The sequence below is a fragment of the Pristiophorus japonicus genome, chromosome 13, assembly GCF_044704955.1.
Source record: "Pristiophorus japonicus isolate sPriJap1 chromosome 13, sPriJap1.hap1, whole genome shotgun sequence".
Taxonomy (NCBI): Eukaryota; Metazoa; Chordata; class Chondrichthyes; family Pristiophoridae; genus Pristiophorus; species Pristiophorus japonicus.
The window spans coordinates 69,787,512-69,805,368 of record NC_091989.1 but is presented as its reverse complement, the minus strand read 5'-3'; the positions used below and the strand labels follow the sequence as shown (position 1 = coordinate 69,805,368).

The window sequence follows — 17,857 nt, the reverse complement described above, 5'->3', positions numbered from 1 at the left end:
TTCTCTGTTATCTCTCTCCCTCCTTTTTTAAAAAGTGGGGTTACATTGGCTACCCTCCACTCCATAGGAACTGATCCAGAGTCAATGGAATGTTGGAAAATGACTGTCAATGCATCCACTATTTCCAAGGCCACCTCCTTAAGTACTCTGGGATGCAGTCCATCAGGCCCTGGGGATTTATCGGCCTTCAATCCCATCAATTTCCCCAACACAATTTCCCGACTAATAAGGATTTCCCTCAGTTCCTCCTCCTTACTAGACCCTCCGACCCCTTTTATATCCGGAAGGTTGTTTGTGTCCTCCTCAGTGAATACCGAACCAAAGTACTTGTTCAATTGGTCTGCCATTTCTTTGTTCCCAGTTATGACTTCCTCTGAATCTGACTGCAGGGGACCTACGTTAAGCCAGGGCCCCGTCTGCTCTCAGATGCACGTAAAAGATCCCATGGCACAATTTTGAAGAAGAGCAGGGGAGTTATCCCCGGTGTCCTGGACAATATTTATCCCTCAATCAACATTAAAGCATTTTGAGACATCCAGTGGTTGTGAAAGGCGCTATGTAAATCCAAGTTTTTCTTTCTTTATCCTCTGCAATTCCCCTGTAACCATTTACACCTCCTCTGGACCTATTTTTTGTTTCTACACTTCTCATTATCGCTTCCTTGTGCCTTGCACAGTCATCCATTTTGTAATTTCATCACTCCTATCACAGACTTACCCTTTTGTTTTTTTCCTGTTCCCACTTTCCTTGGCTCGTCCTATGCTTAAAAGCTGTTCATCTCTAACATCTTCCAGTTCTGACGAAAGGTCATTGACCCATGCCACCGCACCTTTCGTAGAATCATAGAAATTTACAGCACGGAAGGAGGCCATTTCGGCCCATTACGTCCACGCCGGCCGACAAAGAGCTATCCGGCCTAATCCCACTTCCCAGCTCTTGCTCCGTAGTCCTGTGGGTTACGGCACTTCAAACGCACATCCAAGTACTTTTTAAATGTGGTGAGGGTTTCTGCCTCGACCAACCTTTCAGGCAGCGAGTTCCAGACCCCCACCATTCTCTGCGTGAAGAAATTTCCCCTCAAATCCCCTCTGAACCTTCTACCGCTTACTTTGAATCTATGCCCCCTGGTTGTTGAGCCTTGTTGTTTCTGGCCTTTTCTGTTCCAAAGATATGTGTCCCCTGTTTTAGGGTCACCTGGGTGTGTATTGTGGACCTACCACCCTGTCTGGTTGGTTCATTGTTTGCCAAGCATCATGTAGAAAAGAATCATGCACACAAACATATAGGGCCTTGGTCAGACTGCACCTGGAGTATTGTGTACAATTTTGGTCTCCTTACCCAAGGAATGATACACTCACTCTTATGGCAAGTATAACGAAGGTTCACCAGACTGATTTCTGGGATGGGGGGATTGTCCTACGAGGAGAGATTGAGTAGACTAGGCCTATATTCTCTAGAGTTTAGATGAATGAGAGGTGATCTCATTGAAACATACAAAATTCTTAGAGCTTGACAAGGTAGATGCAGGGAGGATGTTTCCTCTAGTTGAGGCATCCAGAACCAGGGGTCACAGTCTTAGGACTGAGATGAGGAGAAACTTCTTCACTCAGAGGGTGGTGAATCTCTGGAATTCTCTACCCCAGAGAGCTGTGGAGGCTCAGGCGTTGAGTATATTCAAGGGTGAGATCGATAGATTTTTGGATATTAAGGAAATCAAGGGAAATGGGGACAGTGCAGGAAAGTGAAGTTGAGGTAGAAGATCAGCCGTGATCTTACTGGGGCTAAAATTCCGGTTGGAGGCTTCCTTCGGACGATCGCCTCCGACCTGAAATTTTTTTGCGAAAGTACCTGGTGGTCCCGGAGTCGCCTTTGATTCTGATCGGAGGCCTTCTCTTCCCGCGCTTCGCAGCACACTCCAGTCTTGGAAATACGGACGGAGAAGCTGGAGTCACGTGGGACTGGACAACCAATCACAGTACAGCATTCTCATTGATAGTAATGGGAACTCGGAGATACGGAGCTCCCATCACTATCAATGAGAATACTCCCTAAAACACCCAAACACAACATAAAAATGTTTTAAAAAAATTATTTCACATTAATTGAAATTAAAGTTAAAACAAAATATATTTTTTTGCTAAAAGTATTTTAATAGGGTTTAAAATAAACTTACCTTAGTGGACAGGGTTTTTAAAACATAAAAATGTGTTTTAAAATGTTATTTTTATATATTTTAAAACTCTTACACTGGTAAAAGTAGGCTATGCACCTGTTTTTACCAGGCACAACAGTTTGAAGGACATTCACTGGGTAAGAGATGGGCAAACAGCGCAGTCTCGCCCGCGCGAATGTCCTTGCTGCGGGGATGCGGAGGACCTGTCAAGAGATATCGTGACAGATCGGAAAAGCCGCTTCTTGGCGCATGCGGATTGCGCTCCATAAACCGGCTTTTGCGAGGTCGCACCGGGATACATACGGTCCCGGCAAGGCCAGGATTTCAGGGCCAACGAATGGCGGTGCAGGCTCGGCGACCAAATGGCCTACTCCTGCTCCTAATTCTTATGTTCTTATTTTCTTAAGCTACCTCAATGACTGTGCCTAGTTACTGCTGCAATCTTCTTTAAAACCCACAGGACCTGTGCCAACTGTGTCCCGTTCCTTTGGAGGATAATCTCTCTCACATAAGGGGAAAGTGGATGACTGCTTCTGCTCTGATCATCTCCATGATAAACGCAGGACTGAACATTTTCCCAGGAGCCGAATCAGAGAAATACATTAGGATAAATAGAAAGGTGAGCAGCCTTTTTGTCTTTACAACTCTCAGCTGTTGAGGTCAGTCAGTTAATACAATTTGCGATTTGAACTCAGCAGTAATGGTTAGTGCCAACGGAAATACTCTCTGCATCTACTTTGAAGATCGGAAGGAACATTGGGCCCAAGTTTTGAGCCGCGCCTAAAACGGCGCAGTCCCGACCTGGACGCCCGTTTTTCGCGCCACAAAGTGCGCCTAAAAAAAACCTTCGTATTCTCCACCTCCCTGCAGGTCCTCTGGCCCTCGGCGCAGCGCAGCACGAGCTATAGGGGGGCGGAGCCAGGTTCCTGCGCCGAAAACAGTGCCGGGACCTTTGCACATACGCGCTACAGTGGGCGCGCAAGTACAGTAGCTCCAGGCGCCCGAAACTGTGTGGGAGGGGCCCGAAACACGCAGTCCCTAGCCCTGGCCGAATGGCCTCACTGGGGCTGCGTGAATAAGGCTCCTCCCACGGCCAGCTCCTGCTTCCTCCCGACCTGACTCGACTCCCGCTTCCGGACCGGACCCGACACCCGCTCCCCGCCCCCGGACCGGACACCCGCTTCTCCCCCCCCACCCGCACCGGACCTGACATCCGCTCCCCCCCCGCCCCCGGACCGGACCGGACCGGACCCGACACCCGCTTCCAGACTGGATCCGACCTGACCTCCCTCTCCCTCCCTCCCTCTCCCTCCGACCCGAACCGAACCGACCTCCCTCCCACCACCACCCCGTCCCGACCCAACGCCACCTACCTGTAAATCTGGTGCTGGGGACGGGCCCTGCCCAAAGTCTCTGGCCCGGCCCGTTCAGCCTCCCTCCCCCTTCTCCTTCTCCTTCCCCCCCCCAATCTCCTTTCTCCCCCCCCCCAAAATCTCCTTCTCTCTCCCCCCAAAATCTCCTCTCTTCACCCCCCCCAAATCTCCTTCTCTCTCTCCCCCCCAAATCTCCTTCTCTCTTCCCCCCCCCCAATCTCCTTCTCTCTCTCCCCCCCCCCAATCTCCTTCTCTCTCTCCCCCCCCCAATCTCCTTCTCTCTCTCCTCCCCCCCCCCAATCTCCTTCTCTCTCTCCTCCCCCCCCCCCAATCTCCTCCTCTCTCTCCCCCCCCAATCTCCTTCTCCACCCTCCCCCAATCTCCTTCTCCACCCTCCCCCAATCTCCTTCTCCACCCTCCCCCAATCTCCTTCTCTCTCCCCCCCCCCAATCTCCTTCTCTCTCTCCCCTTCCCCCCCCCCATCTCCTTCTCTCTCTCCCCTTCCCCCCCCCCATCTCCTTCTCTCCCCCCCCATCTCCTTCTCTCTCCCCCCCCATCTCCTTCTCTCTCCCCCCCCATCTCCTTCTCTCTCCCCCCCCATCTCCTTCTCTCTCCCCCCCCATCTCCTTCTCTCTCCCCCCCCATCTCCTTCTCTCTCCCCCCCATCTCCTTCTCTCTCCCCCCCCATCTCCTTCTCTCTCCCCCCCCATCTCCTTCTCTCTCCCCCCCCCATCTCCTTCTCTCTCCCCCCCCATCTCCTTCTCTCTCCCCCCCCATCTCCTTCTCTCTCCCCCCCCATCTCCTTCTCTCTCCCCCCCATCTCCTTCTCTCTCCCCCCCCCATCTCCTTCTCTCTCCCCCCCCATCTCCTTCTCTCTCCCCCCCCATCTCCTTCTCTCTCCCCCCCCATCTCCTTCTCTCTCCCCCCCCATCTCCTTCTCTCTCCCCCCCCATCTCCTTCTCTCTCCCCCCCCATCTCCTTCTCTCTCCCCCCCCATCTCCTTCTCTCTCCCCCCCATCTCCTTCTCTCTCCCCCCCCATCTCCTTCTCTCTCCCCCCCCCCCATCTCCTTCTCTCTCCCCCCCCCCCATCTCCTTCTCTCTCCCCCCCCATCTCCTTCTCTCTCCCCCCCCATCTCCTTCTCTCTCTCCCCCCCCCCATCTCCTTCTCTCTCTCCCCCCCCCCATCTCCTTCTCTCTCTCCCCCCCCCCATCTCCTTCTCTCTCTCCCCCCCCCCATCTCCTTCTCTCTCTCCCCCCCCCCATCTCCTTCTCTCTCTCTTCCCCCCCCCCATCTCCTTCTCTCTCTCTTCCCCCCCCCTATCTCCTTCTCTCTCTCTTTCCCCCCCCCCCATCTCCTTCTCTCTCTCTCTCCCCCCCAATCTCCTTCTCTCTCTCTCTCCCCCCCAATCTCCTTCTCTCTCTCTCCCCCCCAATCTCCTTCTCTCTCTCTCCCCCCCCAATCTCCTCCTCTCTCTTTCCCCCCCCATAAATCCTTCTCTCTCCCCCCTTTTCCTCCCTCCCCTTTCTCCTTCTCTCCCTTCTCCTTCTCCCCCCCTTCTCCTTCTCCTTCTCCCCCCATCCATCTCCCCCCCCCATCCCTCCCCCTTCTCTCGCTGTCAGAAACACAGACACTGACAGACAGAGAATGAGAGACACACAGACAGACAGAGAGATAGAGACACTGACAGAGACACACTGAGGGGGGCATCCCAGCACGCAGTTGGAGGGCTCCCGGTGCTGCAGTCGGTAAGTAGAAAATGTTTTATTTATTGATTTAAAAAAAACATTTCTTGTTAATTTTTTTTGATTGATTTATTGGTTGATTTATTGATGTATTTATCATTTATTATTGATGATGGCTCTTTATTTGTAAAACTGAAGTTTAATTTTTGTAAACTTCCCTTTAAACACCCCCCCCCCCACCATTCCCTACGCCTGATTTTCTAAAGTGTAGACAAGGTTTTTTCGAGCGTACAAAAATCTTCACTTACTCCATTCTAAGTTAGTTTGGAGTAAGTTTTCACTCACGAAACTTTGAAATCAGGCGTAAGTGGCCGGACACGCCCCCTTTTGAAAAGAAAATTCTGTTCCAAAGTGAAACTGTTCTAACTGTCTAGAACTGGAGCAAACTAAATGACGAGAATTCCGATTTCTAAGATACTCCGTTCTACACCAGTTGCTCCTAAAAATCAGGAGCAAATCATGTGGAAACTTGGGGCCATTATGTTTACAAAACCCACGTCATCAAAGCTGGAGGGAAGGACGGCCTTGGTTCAAATGCAAAATGCCACCCCCTGCTCGAATGGGTCATTTATTTTTGGATCTGCAAAATACAATTGTGTGAAATGGAACAATCAGACCCAACCAGTGATTACCAAGTTATAAATGGGATCAGAATCCCCAAAAACAGAGAAGCATCTGAATCCCACAATCACACCACTGCCTCACTTATCCTGGGCAGCCATTCTGTATTCCACACAGCGCTAAAATACGTACCAGCTTTTATGCAGCCAAGAGTGTGCCGCTGCTTAGAGTACTGCTAAATCCTGCTTAGACCGGAAATTGGCGCGGTCCCGGCCTGCAAGACCATCAGCAGGGAACCGCGTGCGGCAGCATGCCACTTCAGGGAGCAGTGTGTGGTGCTGCAGGAGGGCGACGGCTGTGAAGCCAGGTCGCTGATTGCAATGCGGGCAGGCACAGTACGAGTGGCGAGGTCGGGACAGAGGAGCGACAAGAGTTTGTAGAGGGAAGTGACAGGGGCCCAGGAGTGGCGAGAGTTTTGGGGCGCAGAAGAGGCGAGGATCCTGGAGCAGCACGGGCCAGCCCACACTGCGATATGTGCACGCAATAGGTCCGTGCAGCAGAACAGGTCTCCAGTCGTCTTGGGTAATCTTTGCCACTGGACCAAGACCTAGCTTTATCAAGCCCATGTGGTGGCTGGTGTGCAACGGCCACCCCACGTTGAAAAAAATCCACGCACAGGCATCTTCCACTCCAAGATTTAGTTTGGGATCTGAAATATTAGGTCCTTCATTGAAACACCTGTGAACTCATCCCTTTTTGCCGTGGAAGCAAGTCATCCTCACTTTGAGGGACTGCCTATGACGATGGATACCACAATGCTAGGGACTGGATTGTGGAGCTGCTCCAGCTCCCAAAACTGCAGCAGTAGCATCAGAAGGGTTTGTCAAATAAAGGAATAGCACAATGCATTTGCTTCTGCCTAGTGTGCCAAGCATCCTGGCTCAGTATAACCAGAATCTGGATTCAGTGCCATGTCATGCATCATGTGATGACACATGCAACATTAATGCATTGGTTCGGACATACTCTGGGCAATCCCGGCACGCAGCACACACAAAGTAGAAAATATTTAACCTCAGCACAGAATCAGTATAACCAATCTAAACTGAAGAAATCCACTTCCAGTGGGAAACACAACTGAACCTAAACCGATCCAGATTTTGGGACCGGGTGACAATATAAGCTGCGGACAGAAATTTCAGTTTAATAAAAACGCAGAAAGTGCACCACAGCAAAGTGTTACAATGCATTTCATTTTCTGATGGAACCTTTTTGAACTGGTTTGTGAGTGATAAGAACATAATCGGAGCAGGAGTAGGCCATATGGCCTCTCGAGCCTGCTCCGCCATAAAGGAGTCAAGGGTTATGGGGAGTGGGCAAGGAAGAGGAGTTGAGGCCAGGATCAGATCAGCCATGATCTTACTGAATGGCGGAGCAGGCTCGAGGGGCCAAATGGCCGACTCCTGCTCCTATTTCTTATGTTCTTGAAGAGGAAGGACAGTATCGTGTGGGGGGGGGGGGATGAGGCTACTTACCGTTCAAAGTCACTATCCAGTCTATGGCTGGGAAATTGGAGCTGCGCTCAAAAGTGGTGGCGAGTCAGCAAACCAGTTCCTTCCCCCGATCAAAACTTACTTGGCCTCCGGCCTCACGTGCATGAAACAGTTGAGCTGTGGACGCCAATGGCTGTTCAGGCCGTGACCAGCGAGCTGCACTGCGGTGGGGAGGTGAAGCGTCGCAAAGAAAGGCTGGCCTTGGCCCGGCCGAACCCCTTACTTCTGCCCCTCCTGGTTCCACCTCATAGAAAGTTCGAATGTAACCTCATAGGAAGTTCGCTCTCTGGCTGTGTTTCGAGTGGCGTTCAGCGGCCCCTTTAAGGCCCGCTGGTCAGGCCACTCAGGACCCAGACAACTTGCGCAGAGCAAACTCTACCCATTGGTAGACAAACTTCAGTCGGGGTCTTGCAATTCAAACCCTATTCAGCATTTCTGTACCATTATTTCGGAGCAATACTGTTGAAAATTAGCACAGTGTAAGGGGGGTGTTCTCTATGAGGAGGTCAGGTTCCCTTCTGACGAACTTGAACGGTTCGAATCGTTCCCACTCCCTTGGGTTCTGTACTCTGGATTTATTTGGGGGGTGCGATAAAAGTGCAAAGGACACTGGTTTGATGCAAAGAACTTTGTTTTATTACAATCAGGGAAAGGCTTATTACTCTAGTAAGAAAATACAAGGCCAAACTTACAATCACTAATAAAGGACAATACAAGGTACAAGGTCAAACTTAAAATCACTAATAAAGATGTGTATCTGTAAAGCATGCACTCCCATGTTCTGCCACCAGGGAGTGCATCCCCTGAAGTCCCAGCATCCCTTGGGAGCACTGTATATAAACCAGTCCCTCAGGCCTGTTCCTCACTCTGGAGTGTCTTAATAAAGACTGAGGTCACTGTTATTTTAACCTCCCTGTATGCAGTCTCATCTGTGTCAGGAATACAACAAAAGAACCATGCACTACACATTCAAAGGGGGTTACAATAAATTATATCTCCCAATACCTAATTCTAGCCAGGTTAGACTCCAGGTCAGGCAGAGACTATGCTTACCAATCCTTTTGATAGTTAAAGGTAGATTGCGGTTGTTTTTCCCTTGATACCACATTGACTGTGGTCGGTCACTGCTGCGGTGGTGATGTTCTTCCTTCCTTCAGGTCTTTGAGGCTGGAGAAGTTAGTTTACAACTGTTGCGTTGGTTTCGCTCCTTGTCTTGACACAGCGTAGTGTGGTATTCGTCTGTCAGTCAGTGTCATCTGCGGTAGTAGCAGCCTTGTAGCTACCTAGCAACCACCTAACCTCTTGAAAACAGGGGCCACTTATACGATTTCAGTGTTCTAATCTTGCCACCAAATCTGTTCAAAATCCTTTGTATAATTTTGGCAGGCTTGGCTCTTCTTTGTAATATTTTGTCGGGCTCGTTAAAAGTTGATAATTTTTGAGTGAGTTGATGTTCGAAAACTGTTTCCTGATGGAAATTAGTTTGGTAATTGCAATGTCTTTTTGTGCTTAGTCTTTCGCATACAGGCTGGATTGGGCCTCTGTGATGTATATGCTGAAGTGGTTGTCCAGACCCATGTTGATGGGTAGCTACCTCTGGGTGATTTTGTGATGTTAATGTTTCTTATGGGGGAAGGATTTTCAAACATTCATTCTTCCAGACAGGTTAACTCAGTCCTCACACCCAGGTAGCTTCACTTAATTAGACTGTCTCCTGCTAGTTCCGTCGGTACGCCCACAGCCTTGAGTTTGTCTTTTAAAATCCAAAATGTTATTAAAGTTTGTAGTTTCTTCTATAAGCACTTTAGAGTTCCAAACTTTTCGGTAGATAGTCCCAAATTAAATTTCCTTTCGAATGAGCCCAAACACAGGGGGGGTTTCTTGTGAATTTTGCACCTTTCAGCAGGAACATCACTGCCTGAAGAACGCTGCTGCTGTATTTGCAGGGGCCAGGAGGTTGACAAATGAGAAAATAAAATGTCAGACAAGTTTAAATTTAACATTTAATCTTGGAAATTGCAAGATACCAAGGTAAGACTAGAAAATATTTTTGTGAACCATCCCTGGTGTATTTTTTGGAATAAAAGGACAAAATGCAATGTAGGTAAACAGCAATTAATAATTATCCCCTCAATAATTCTTGGGAAATCTCAGTTTTGAATTTTCTTCTGAATGAAGTTTCAGGAAACTTATGCATACATTAAAATGTGGCTGGAACACAAATTTTCCTCAAAACAGTTTTAAGCACATTAATGGTCATTATTGGTCATGACGACAGTTGTCACGATCTGGAATGCACTGCCTGACAGGGTGGTGGAAGCAGATTCAATAGAAACTTTCAAGAGAGAATTGGATATATAGTAGAATAGGACAATTTGCAGGGCTCGGGGAAAGAGGGGAGTGGAACTAATTGGATCGCTCTTCCAAAGCGCTGACACAGGCACAATGGGCTGAATGGCCGCCTACTGTTCTGTAAGATTCTATAATTAGTTAACAATCTTGTGTTTATATTTAGAGAACATCCCCAGGCACTTCAGAGGAGTTACAGGGAATAAGCATGGGGTAGGTAAGGGACAGAGTGGGAAGGTAGAAGAGATGAAAATCAGGCTCAAACAGATAAGATGTTGAGGCAGAGAGCGAGGAAGCAATGGAGAGTGGTTTATGGAGAGAGCAGGGGTAAGGAATGGAAGCTCTCACCAGTGGCCGAGGGAGAAGGGGCAATGTACACGAGTCTACAGTTTTGTCAGAATAAAGGGTTCTTGATGGGACATAAAAGTGGAGGAGCTCACAGCATAAGGTGCACAATTCTTTGTAGACGAAGATATTGCAACTTATACATTGGGGGAAATAAGATGCCATTGCAAATTGGTAAGGTTTTGGAGTGATGGGCAACAGAAAAGTACAGGACAGGGTACAGTTAGCAGGGTTTTGGACAGGGAGTTTGGGTAGAACGTGGGAGGCAGACTGCAAGAAATCAAGTCAGAAGTGACAGAAGTGTGGATAAGGGCTTGAGCTGCAGGAGGAGTGAGAAAGGACAAAAGAGCAAAATTTGCAGGGTTATGGGGAAAAATGTGGGACTAAATTAGACAGCTCTTTCAAAGAGGTACAGGCGTGACAGGGCAAATGGTCTCCTGTGCAGTAAGATGCTATGATTCTATGAAGTAGGCAATGTTAGATGTGAAAGGTAGTGGCCTTGGCGTTGGCTAGAATATGGGATTTAAAGGTCGGTTCTAGGTCAAGCAGGACACCGAGGTTGCTGACTGTTGATGTAACAAAGGAATTATCATCACCAAGTAAAGGTCATAAGCCTAGGGTGACCATATTTTCCAAACCAAGGACACAGAGTGGAAACACAGCAAATTAGCCAGGATGGAAAATGGAAGTTGTGCAGCGCTGTGATATAATTTTTTTTAGCAGCATATATTTTAACAGTTGAACATATTTTTTTTTATTTATTTATTTTTTTTTTTTGAAATTCGTAGCCAATCGTTCCAATTCTTTGTCAAATCACAAACGCCAGAGGTCACCTTGCACACGCCAAGGATCACTCTGCGCCAATGCTCTTAGCCAAAAGGCCTAAGCCACTGCACCGTTCCTGGAAGTACTGCAATACCAGGTTCGTGCCATGGAGGTGGATGGGTCAGGTCCCCCACACACCTCCGTGGAGGTGGATGGGTCAAGCCACCCCACCCACCTCCTGTTTCCAAAAAAGCAAGCATATACCTTCCTGATCCAGGGAGAACCACCCGGAGGTCATGGTGGCTACTCCCCTGTCAGGTCAGTTACGCATGATCTTAGCCAAAAGGCCGAGAAGCGATATTTTAACAGTTGAACATATACACTACACATGCAACACAAATGTACGCATAATTACCGCAAATGTGACTCTCACTATTGAAACATTCAAACATCTGACCCATTCCAGTGACGGAGGTCACACCTGACACCCTCCCCCATGATTGAGGTCACCCCCCTCCCCATGACTGAGTGCCCAATCGTGGGGTGTGGGAGATCACCGATTAGAGGGACGAGAGGAGAGCCTAAGAGCCACAAACTAACAGCTCCGGTTATGTGGGGTACATTTAGTGGATGAGTCTTGTGAACCAGGGCCCTGGTTTGCTCGGGGACACAGTACCTGATCCAGGGACTGTCTCCGGACAACGGGGGTGCATGTTCAGCCCATCATAGTCTGGAGTGTGGGTTTTGATCAATTTGAAAATGTATTTTTGTACCACAGAACAAGCAGCTAGAGCTGGACATGTATACACAGATGGCCCTTGTGATCTCTGCGATGGCTTTTAAATGGAGTAAATGGAACTTATTCTCTGACTATGAAGAGATCATTTTTCAGGTAAATACAGCAATAACATAGCGCCTTTAACATAATCAAACGATTTAGACTAGCGTAATCAGACAAATATTCACACCGAGCCAAAGGAGGACATAATCAGGACAGGCGACCATTAAAATAAACATTAAAAAAAAAAATTAATAATTATTTACTGCTCAATAATCATTTAACACTATTGCATTTTGACACTGGGCTATTGTAATTCAAATATGTTCATTCTTTGAACATCTCAATGGCCTAGATATTAACCGCCCCCCCTCACCAAGCGAGAACGGTGGATGGGTTGGAGGGGGTTGGGTACAGGCCGAGTCCACTTCCCAGCCCGAGGTCGCGCCATTCCACCTACACCGATGATCTCGCTGGCCGAGCTTCCTGCTACAGGCAGGCGGGGCCCTGCTCTACATTCAAATGTTGGGTCCCGATGACATAATCGGCACTGCGACAATCAAAACAGTGTCTGGAAGGTGGGGGTTGGGGGAGGTTGCACTGTGCGGATCCAGACCCCCCCCCTCCCCCCATGGCGGGAGACGCTGACTAGCCAGAATAGGCCATGGGGAGTTCTATTTAAAAAAAAATTATGAGAGAACTCCTTGTGGGCTAGGAGGAGCAGGGGTGCTCTCCTCTCCAGGTCCTGCAAGAAGTCCTTGGGCCTCCCCCAGCCCTGGCCTTGCCTCTGCGCTGGCATTGGTTGCCATTGCCCACGACCAGCGCCAAGGTTAGGCCGCAGACTGTTCTTGTGTCCTCGCCGTCCTCAGGCTCCCGACCCATTTTACACTTAAGCGCCGGCCCCGCCCATTTCATGCAAGGCAGTGCTGCAATACTTAAATTAGGCGGGGAGTTAAATTGGGCTGGGTCTCTCATTCAGATCCCGGGGCGGGGGCCACCCCATCCACCCACCCTCCCCAGTAAAAATGGCAGCCACTAGGTCAGCCTGATATACATGGAGAAGATTTTTTGCATAGTATTAGGCAATACCCTTCACTATTCAAATCTTCCATTTTTCATAGGGTTGATATCTAATTTAGCATTGATTAACTGCATAAAAATCTGATATTTAAACACAAGTGGGCATTTTAGACCAGCTTTCAGTCATTTAAGCTGGCAGCAGAGGACAGAGATGAGTGTGTCAGCAAGCCCTTCATTTGAATGTAACTGCACACAAATTCCTGATAGTCATTTGAATGGATGTATGTAACCTGCGTAGGGACAAACTAATGCTACACATTCCTAGCTCAGATGACTTTACAAAGCGGTACCTGCATTTTCTTCTGTTGAACCACAGGCCTGTGAAAATCTAAATGGCGAGATGGTAGCAGACGATGACTGGTCTGTTTACATGTCACGAACCGAGAGATCTCACAAGCTCAAGATGAAGGAATCCAGTGAAGAACTGTCAAATGAAATTGCTGAAAATGCCGAGCTTTACTCCAACTTGTACCACATGATGAAGGGTGTGGCCAGTGATGCAGCAAAGGAGAGAATCCTAAACACCAACCACCTCTTTTTTACTTCTGTGAATGAAATGCTGGAGGCCACGAAGCTGTTCTCTCACACAATGCAGGACCATTGAAGACTTTATTGAGTACGATTTTCACAGGAACATTTAAATTTATTAGGTTTACAGACGAATTTTCATACCGTTGCTTTTCACATTAAATTTTGTCCATTAAAAACTCTCAGCGATTGAGAACATCATGTGAAGAATGCCCCAAATATTTGACCTATTTTAGTGACTAAAGTTGCCTTTAACATGCAAAATATTAGAGTTGAACAGCTATCGTTAAAAAAAAATCCATTTTGCATAGTTTAAAAAAAAAGTCTTTATATGTAGAAACAATCCAGCAATATATAAAAGAAAGGGAGTGTTTTGTTCAATATTTAATGCTTTTATTGTGTGACATGATTTGTCGTGACTAAAATCTGAAACAATTTATTCTAATTAAAAACAAGCTACTGGATTTGGAGTCAACAGAATTCTCAGTTGGAGCCCACTTGTATGGGAGATGGAACGGTTGGTTATACAGGTGGTTGTCCGTTATGACGAAGTCCTGCGTAAGGCCACAGAAATTGCTGCACCGCTTTCCAAGAGTCCCCGGTGCCCACAGTGGCAGCGTCGACAGATGTGTGGAAAGACCAGCCAATGAGAAAGCTACCCAAGACGCTGAGTGAGAAGAGGAGTATCACTGGCAGCCAGGGTCCTCGGTCGCTTTTGGAAAATGTATCCCACAATTCGACTAGATGGGGCGATATCCCTCTGTAACTGGGGGAAAAAGTAAAAGATCGATAGGTCAAGCCATACATCTCACACACACCAATCTCCGCATCCCACCCCCCGCAGCCTCTCCATCCCCCCCCCCCCCCCCCCCAATAGACTCCCCATCCCCCCCACTCCGGGGCAACCTCCCCATCCCACTCCTTACACACACAAACACAACCTCCTCCCTCGCGTACGAACTCAAATCAAACCCAAAATAGAGGAAAAATGTTTAAATGCTGGAAAAGATGCACAGTCGGAGTATAGTTCCTACATTACAACAGTAACTACACTCCATTGGCTGTAAAGTGCTTTGAGACATCCGGTGGTCATTAAAAAGTGCTATATAAATCCAAGTCTTTCTTCCTTACTTTCTATATTCAAGACAGAGACTTGAGATTTTTGGGCACCATGGGAATCACGGGATATGAGGATTGGGCGGAAGAGTGGAGTGGTGTAGAAGTTCGATCATGATATTGAATGGCAGAGCAGGCTCGAGGGGCCGTAATTCTTATGTTAACATGAAAAACACATCAGGTCTGTCGAAGAAAAAGGAGGGTTGACATTTTAGGTGGACTTCTTTCATTGGAACTCCTGGGTTCCAAAGAATGGCCTACATCTAAAATGTTAAGCCACATCTTCTCTGCACAGATGCTGACAGACCTGTTGTGCATTTCCATGGTTTTATTTTAGCTCCATCCCCCTCCGTGGAAACACAAATAATACCATCAAGATCAACACGATCACTAGTTTGACATGAAGGTCTAGAGAGGAGACAACATGCAGAGGTTCAGAAGGAGCTGGGTGCAAAGTGAATGGCAAAGTAATATGTTCTCGGAATCGCTACTACAGTTTTGAAAACTGTAATGCTCTCTTTCTCAATCTCCCCCATCATAATTATTCATGTCAACTCATCAGAAATGGGTTACTGATATTTGGGAATTGGCACTGCAAACCCTCACAGTATAAAGGAAGCTTTTATATTGCTGTTTGTCCACCAGCACCCATAACAAACAACTTGCATTTATACAGCACCTTTAACTTAGCAAAATTTCCCAAGCTTCACAGGAGAATTAACAAAATTTGACACTGAGCCACAGAGATTATTAGGACAAGAGACCAAAAGTTTGGTCAAAAAGGTCGGTTTTAAAGAGCGACTTAAAAGGAGAGAGAGGGGCGGAGAGGTTTAGGGAGGGAATTCCAGAGCTGCGGACCTAGATAGCTGAAGGCAAGGCCATCAATGGTGGGGTGAAGGAAATTAAGCCACACATCTAGGAAAACCTACAAGAATTGTTTCTAGGCCAGCAGTGAAGACGACCAGTACTTTCTGGCTGCTGCTGGTCTTACTAGGGGCAATAGATGCAGCAGTGTACTGCAGTGATTATGCAAGATCCCCCGGGAGGACAGATGCACCAACATTAGCATCCTCGACCAGGCCAACATCCCCAGCATCGAAGCACTGACCACACTTGATCAGCTCTGCTGGGAGGGCCACATTGTCTGCATGCCAGACACGAGACTCCCAAAGCAAGCGCTCTATTCGGAACTCCTTCACAGCAAACGAGTCAAAGGTGGGCAGAGGAAACATTACAAGGACACCCTCAAAGCTTCCCTGAGAAAGTGCGACATCCCCACTGACACCTGGGAGTCCCTGGCCAAAGACCGCCCTGGGTGGAGGAAGTGCATCTGGCAGGGCGCTGAGCACCTCGTGTCTCATCGCCGAGAGCATGCAGAAATCAAGCGCAGGCAGCGGAAAGAGCGTGCGGCAAACCTGTCCCACCCTCAATGACTATCTGTCCCACCTGTGATAGGGACTGTGGCTCTCGTATTGGACTGTTCAGCCACCCAAGGACTAATTTTAAGAGTGGAAGCAAGTCTTCCTTGATTCGGAGGGACTGCCGATGATGATGATGCTGATGATGGAGCCATTGCATCACCAGGTCATCATACATGCAGTCTCGATTATTTTCACGGTATTACATCGTTACCCTACACATGCACACTGGCCAAAACGTCACAGCCAAACCCTTGCACAAGCAGAACCTCAGGCCACCCTAGTGTACCGAATTCACAGGAAGACCAGCTGCACGTTACAAAATACATGAGAGCATGCAGAAGCCCAGCTAGCTTACTCTCGTGACTGTTTGGCTGCAATGCAAAAAGAACTGCAAATGGAAATTGCTTCACGGGCTAGACAAGCAGCATTTAGCAGCAAAGTATATTCAGTGCTGCAGGTTCTAATAAATCATACTGCAATTCCTTCAAGCGAGAGCTGGATCTGTCTGCCTTAGGCGGCGAGCACCTCCTGCAAAAGATAGGGACTGTATGACATTAATTAGGGCCAGAGGGATCTACTGGATGAGTTTTGATCATCTGAGGTATCACCTGAAATTTTCCAGACTCCTCCCCCTCCCTTTACATTTTTTTAATCTGTTTTTTGCTGCTCCCAGGTGCTCATATGCTTCCAGGTAGGGTGGGGACTGTTTGTGTTGTGATGCACAATGCACAGCAGTTTGCGTGGGACAGGTTAGATGTTCATATGGTAAAAAGGAAAATTCCCAATCTATGCGGCTTACTAAACCCGAGTTTGTTCTTCACATTTGCATAATTAGTCCGATTATTATACAGCCACCATAACTAGTCCGATTATTATTTAACTACTAGTTGTGACCACCCACATTGAAATAGATTTCGCTGGACCAAATACAAGACATTTGCCTTTTATTTGCCATGAACTGTTAGCTGAACTATTATCAGAAGCCATGAGTTTTAGCACAGTTAACAATATACTTACACTGCACATGGTTCAACATTTGGATAGTTATTTTTGGATTCTGTTAACATAGCTTCTTCCGCTGTCTCTGCTTTTTCTTCCTCATCTTGAACTTGAAGTCCTGGAATAGTGCTGCTGTGTAGCAACAATTTCAGTTTAGTTTCAGATTCGTAACTCACAATAGGCAGCTCACAGATAAGTTGCCAAACAATGTCATTTGGTGTTTGATCAACTTGGCACAAGTGTAAATGCACGCTAAGATTTATTTGACTTTATATGCAACTATTTTCCACTAGTTTAGAGGGTAACTTGCACTTATATATTCCTTTAATATAGGAAAAATATTCCAAAGCACTTTAGGAAAAGAAGGGGAACAGAGGGATCGAAAACAGAGTTGTGGTGAATGGCTGTTTTTTGGACTGGAGGGAAGCAAAACACAGTGTAGTTTCTGAAGGTTCAGTATTGGGACCACTGCTGCTTTTGGTATACATTAATGACTTGAACTTGGGGAACGGGGCACAAGTTCGAAATTTGCAGATGACAAAACTTGGAAGTGTAGTAAACAGTGAGGATAGATAGGCTGGTGGAATGGGTGGACACATGGTAGATGAAATTCAATGCAGAAAAGTGGGAGGTGATACAATTTGGTAAGACAACTGAGACAATACATGCTAAATGGTACAATTTTATGGTAGGGAGTGCAGGGAGAGAGACACTTGGGGTGCTTGTGCACGAATCATTGAAGTTGCCAGTTCTGACGAAGGGTCATCGACCTGAAACGTTAACTCTGTTCTTCTCTCCACAAATGCTGCCTGACCTGCTGAGTGTTTCCACCATGTTGTTTTATTTGAAGATGGCAGGACAGGTTAACAGTTAATAAAGCAATTAATAAAGCATATGGGACCCTGAACTTTATAAAGAGAGAGGCAGAGTACACAAACGGCAGTAAGTTTTGCTAAACCTACATAATACACTAGTTCGGCCACTGGAGTATTGTGTCCAATTCTGGGCACCGGACTTTAGGAAGGGTGCAAAGGCTTTGGAGAGGGTACAGTCGAGATTTACTGGAATTGGT

General features: G+C 47.5%; 2 protein-coding genes and 1 pseudogene across 2 annotated transcripts in view; 1 reads left to right on the top strand and 2 right to left on the bottom strand.

Moving 5' to 3' along the window:
* The window catches only part of dnai7 (dynein axonemal intermediate chain 7), a 125,656-nt gene extending 112,208 nt beyond the window's left edge, over positions 1-13,448 (top strand). The window contains exons 14-16 of the mRNA XM_070896767.1: positions 2,634-2,792; positions 11,642-11,755; positions 13,038-13,448. Coding sequence (XP_070752868.1) covers positions 2,634-2,792; positions 11,642-11,755; positions 13,038-13,325 — 561 coding nt within the window. The 3' untranslated portion in view covers positions 13,326-13,448. The remainder of the gene's footprint in view (positions 1-2,633; positions 2,793-11,641; positions 11,756-13,037) is intronic.
* Positions 10,984-11,222, bottom strand: LOC139279131 (U2 spliceosomal RNA; annotated as a pseudogene).
* Positions 13,296-17,857, bottom strand: part of lrmp (lymphoid-restricted membrane protein) — a 165,995-nt gene continuing 161,433 nt past the window's right edge. The window contains exons 37-38 of the mRNA XM_070896766.1: positions 16,804-16,917; positions 13,296-14,015 (exon numbers count right to left, since the gene is read on the bottom strand). Coding sequence (XP_070752867.1) covers positions 13,772-14,015; positions 16,804-16,917 — 358 coding nt within the window. The 3' untranslated portion in view covers positions 13,296-13,771. The remainder of the gene's footprint in view (positions 14,016-16,803; positions 16,918-17,857) is intronic.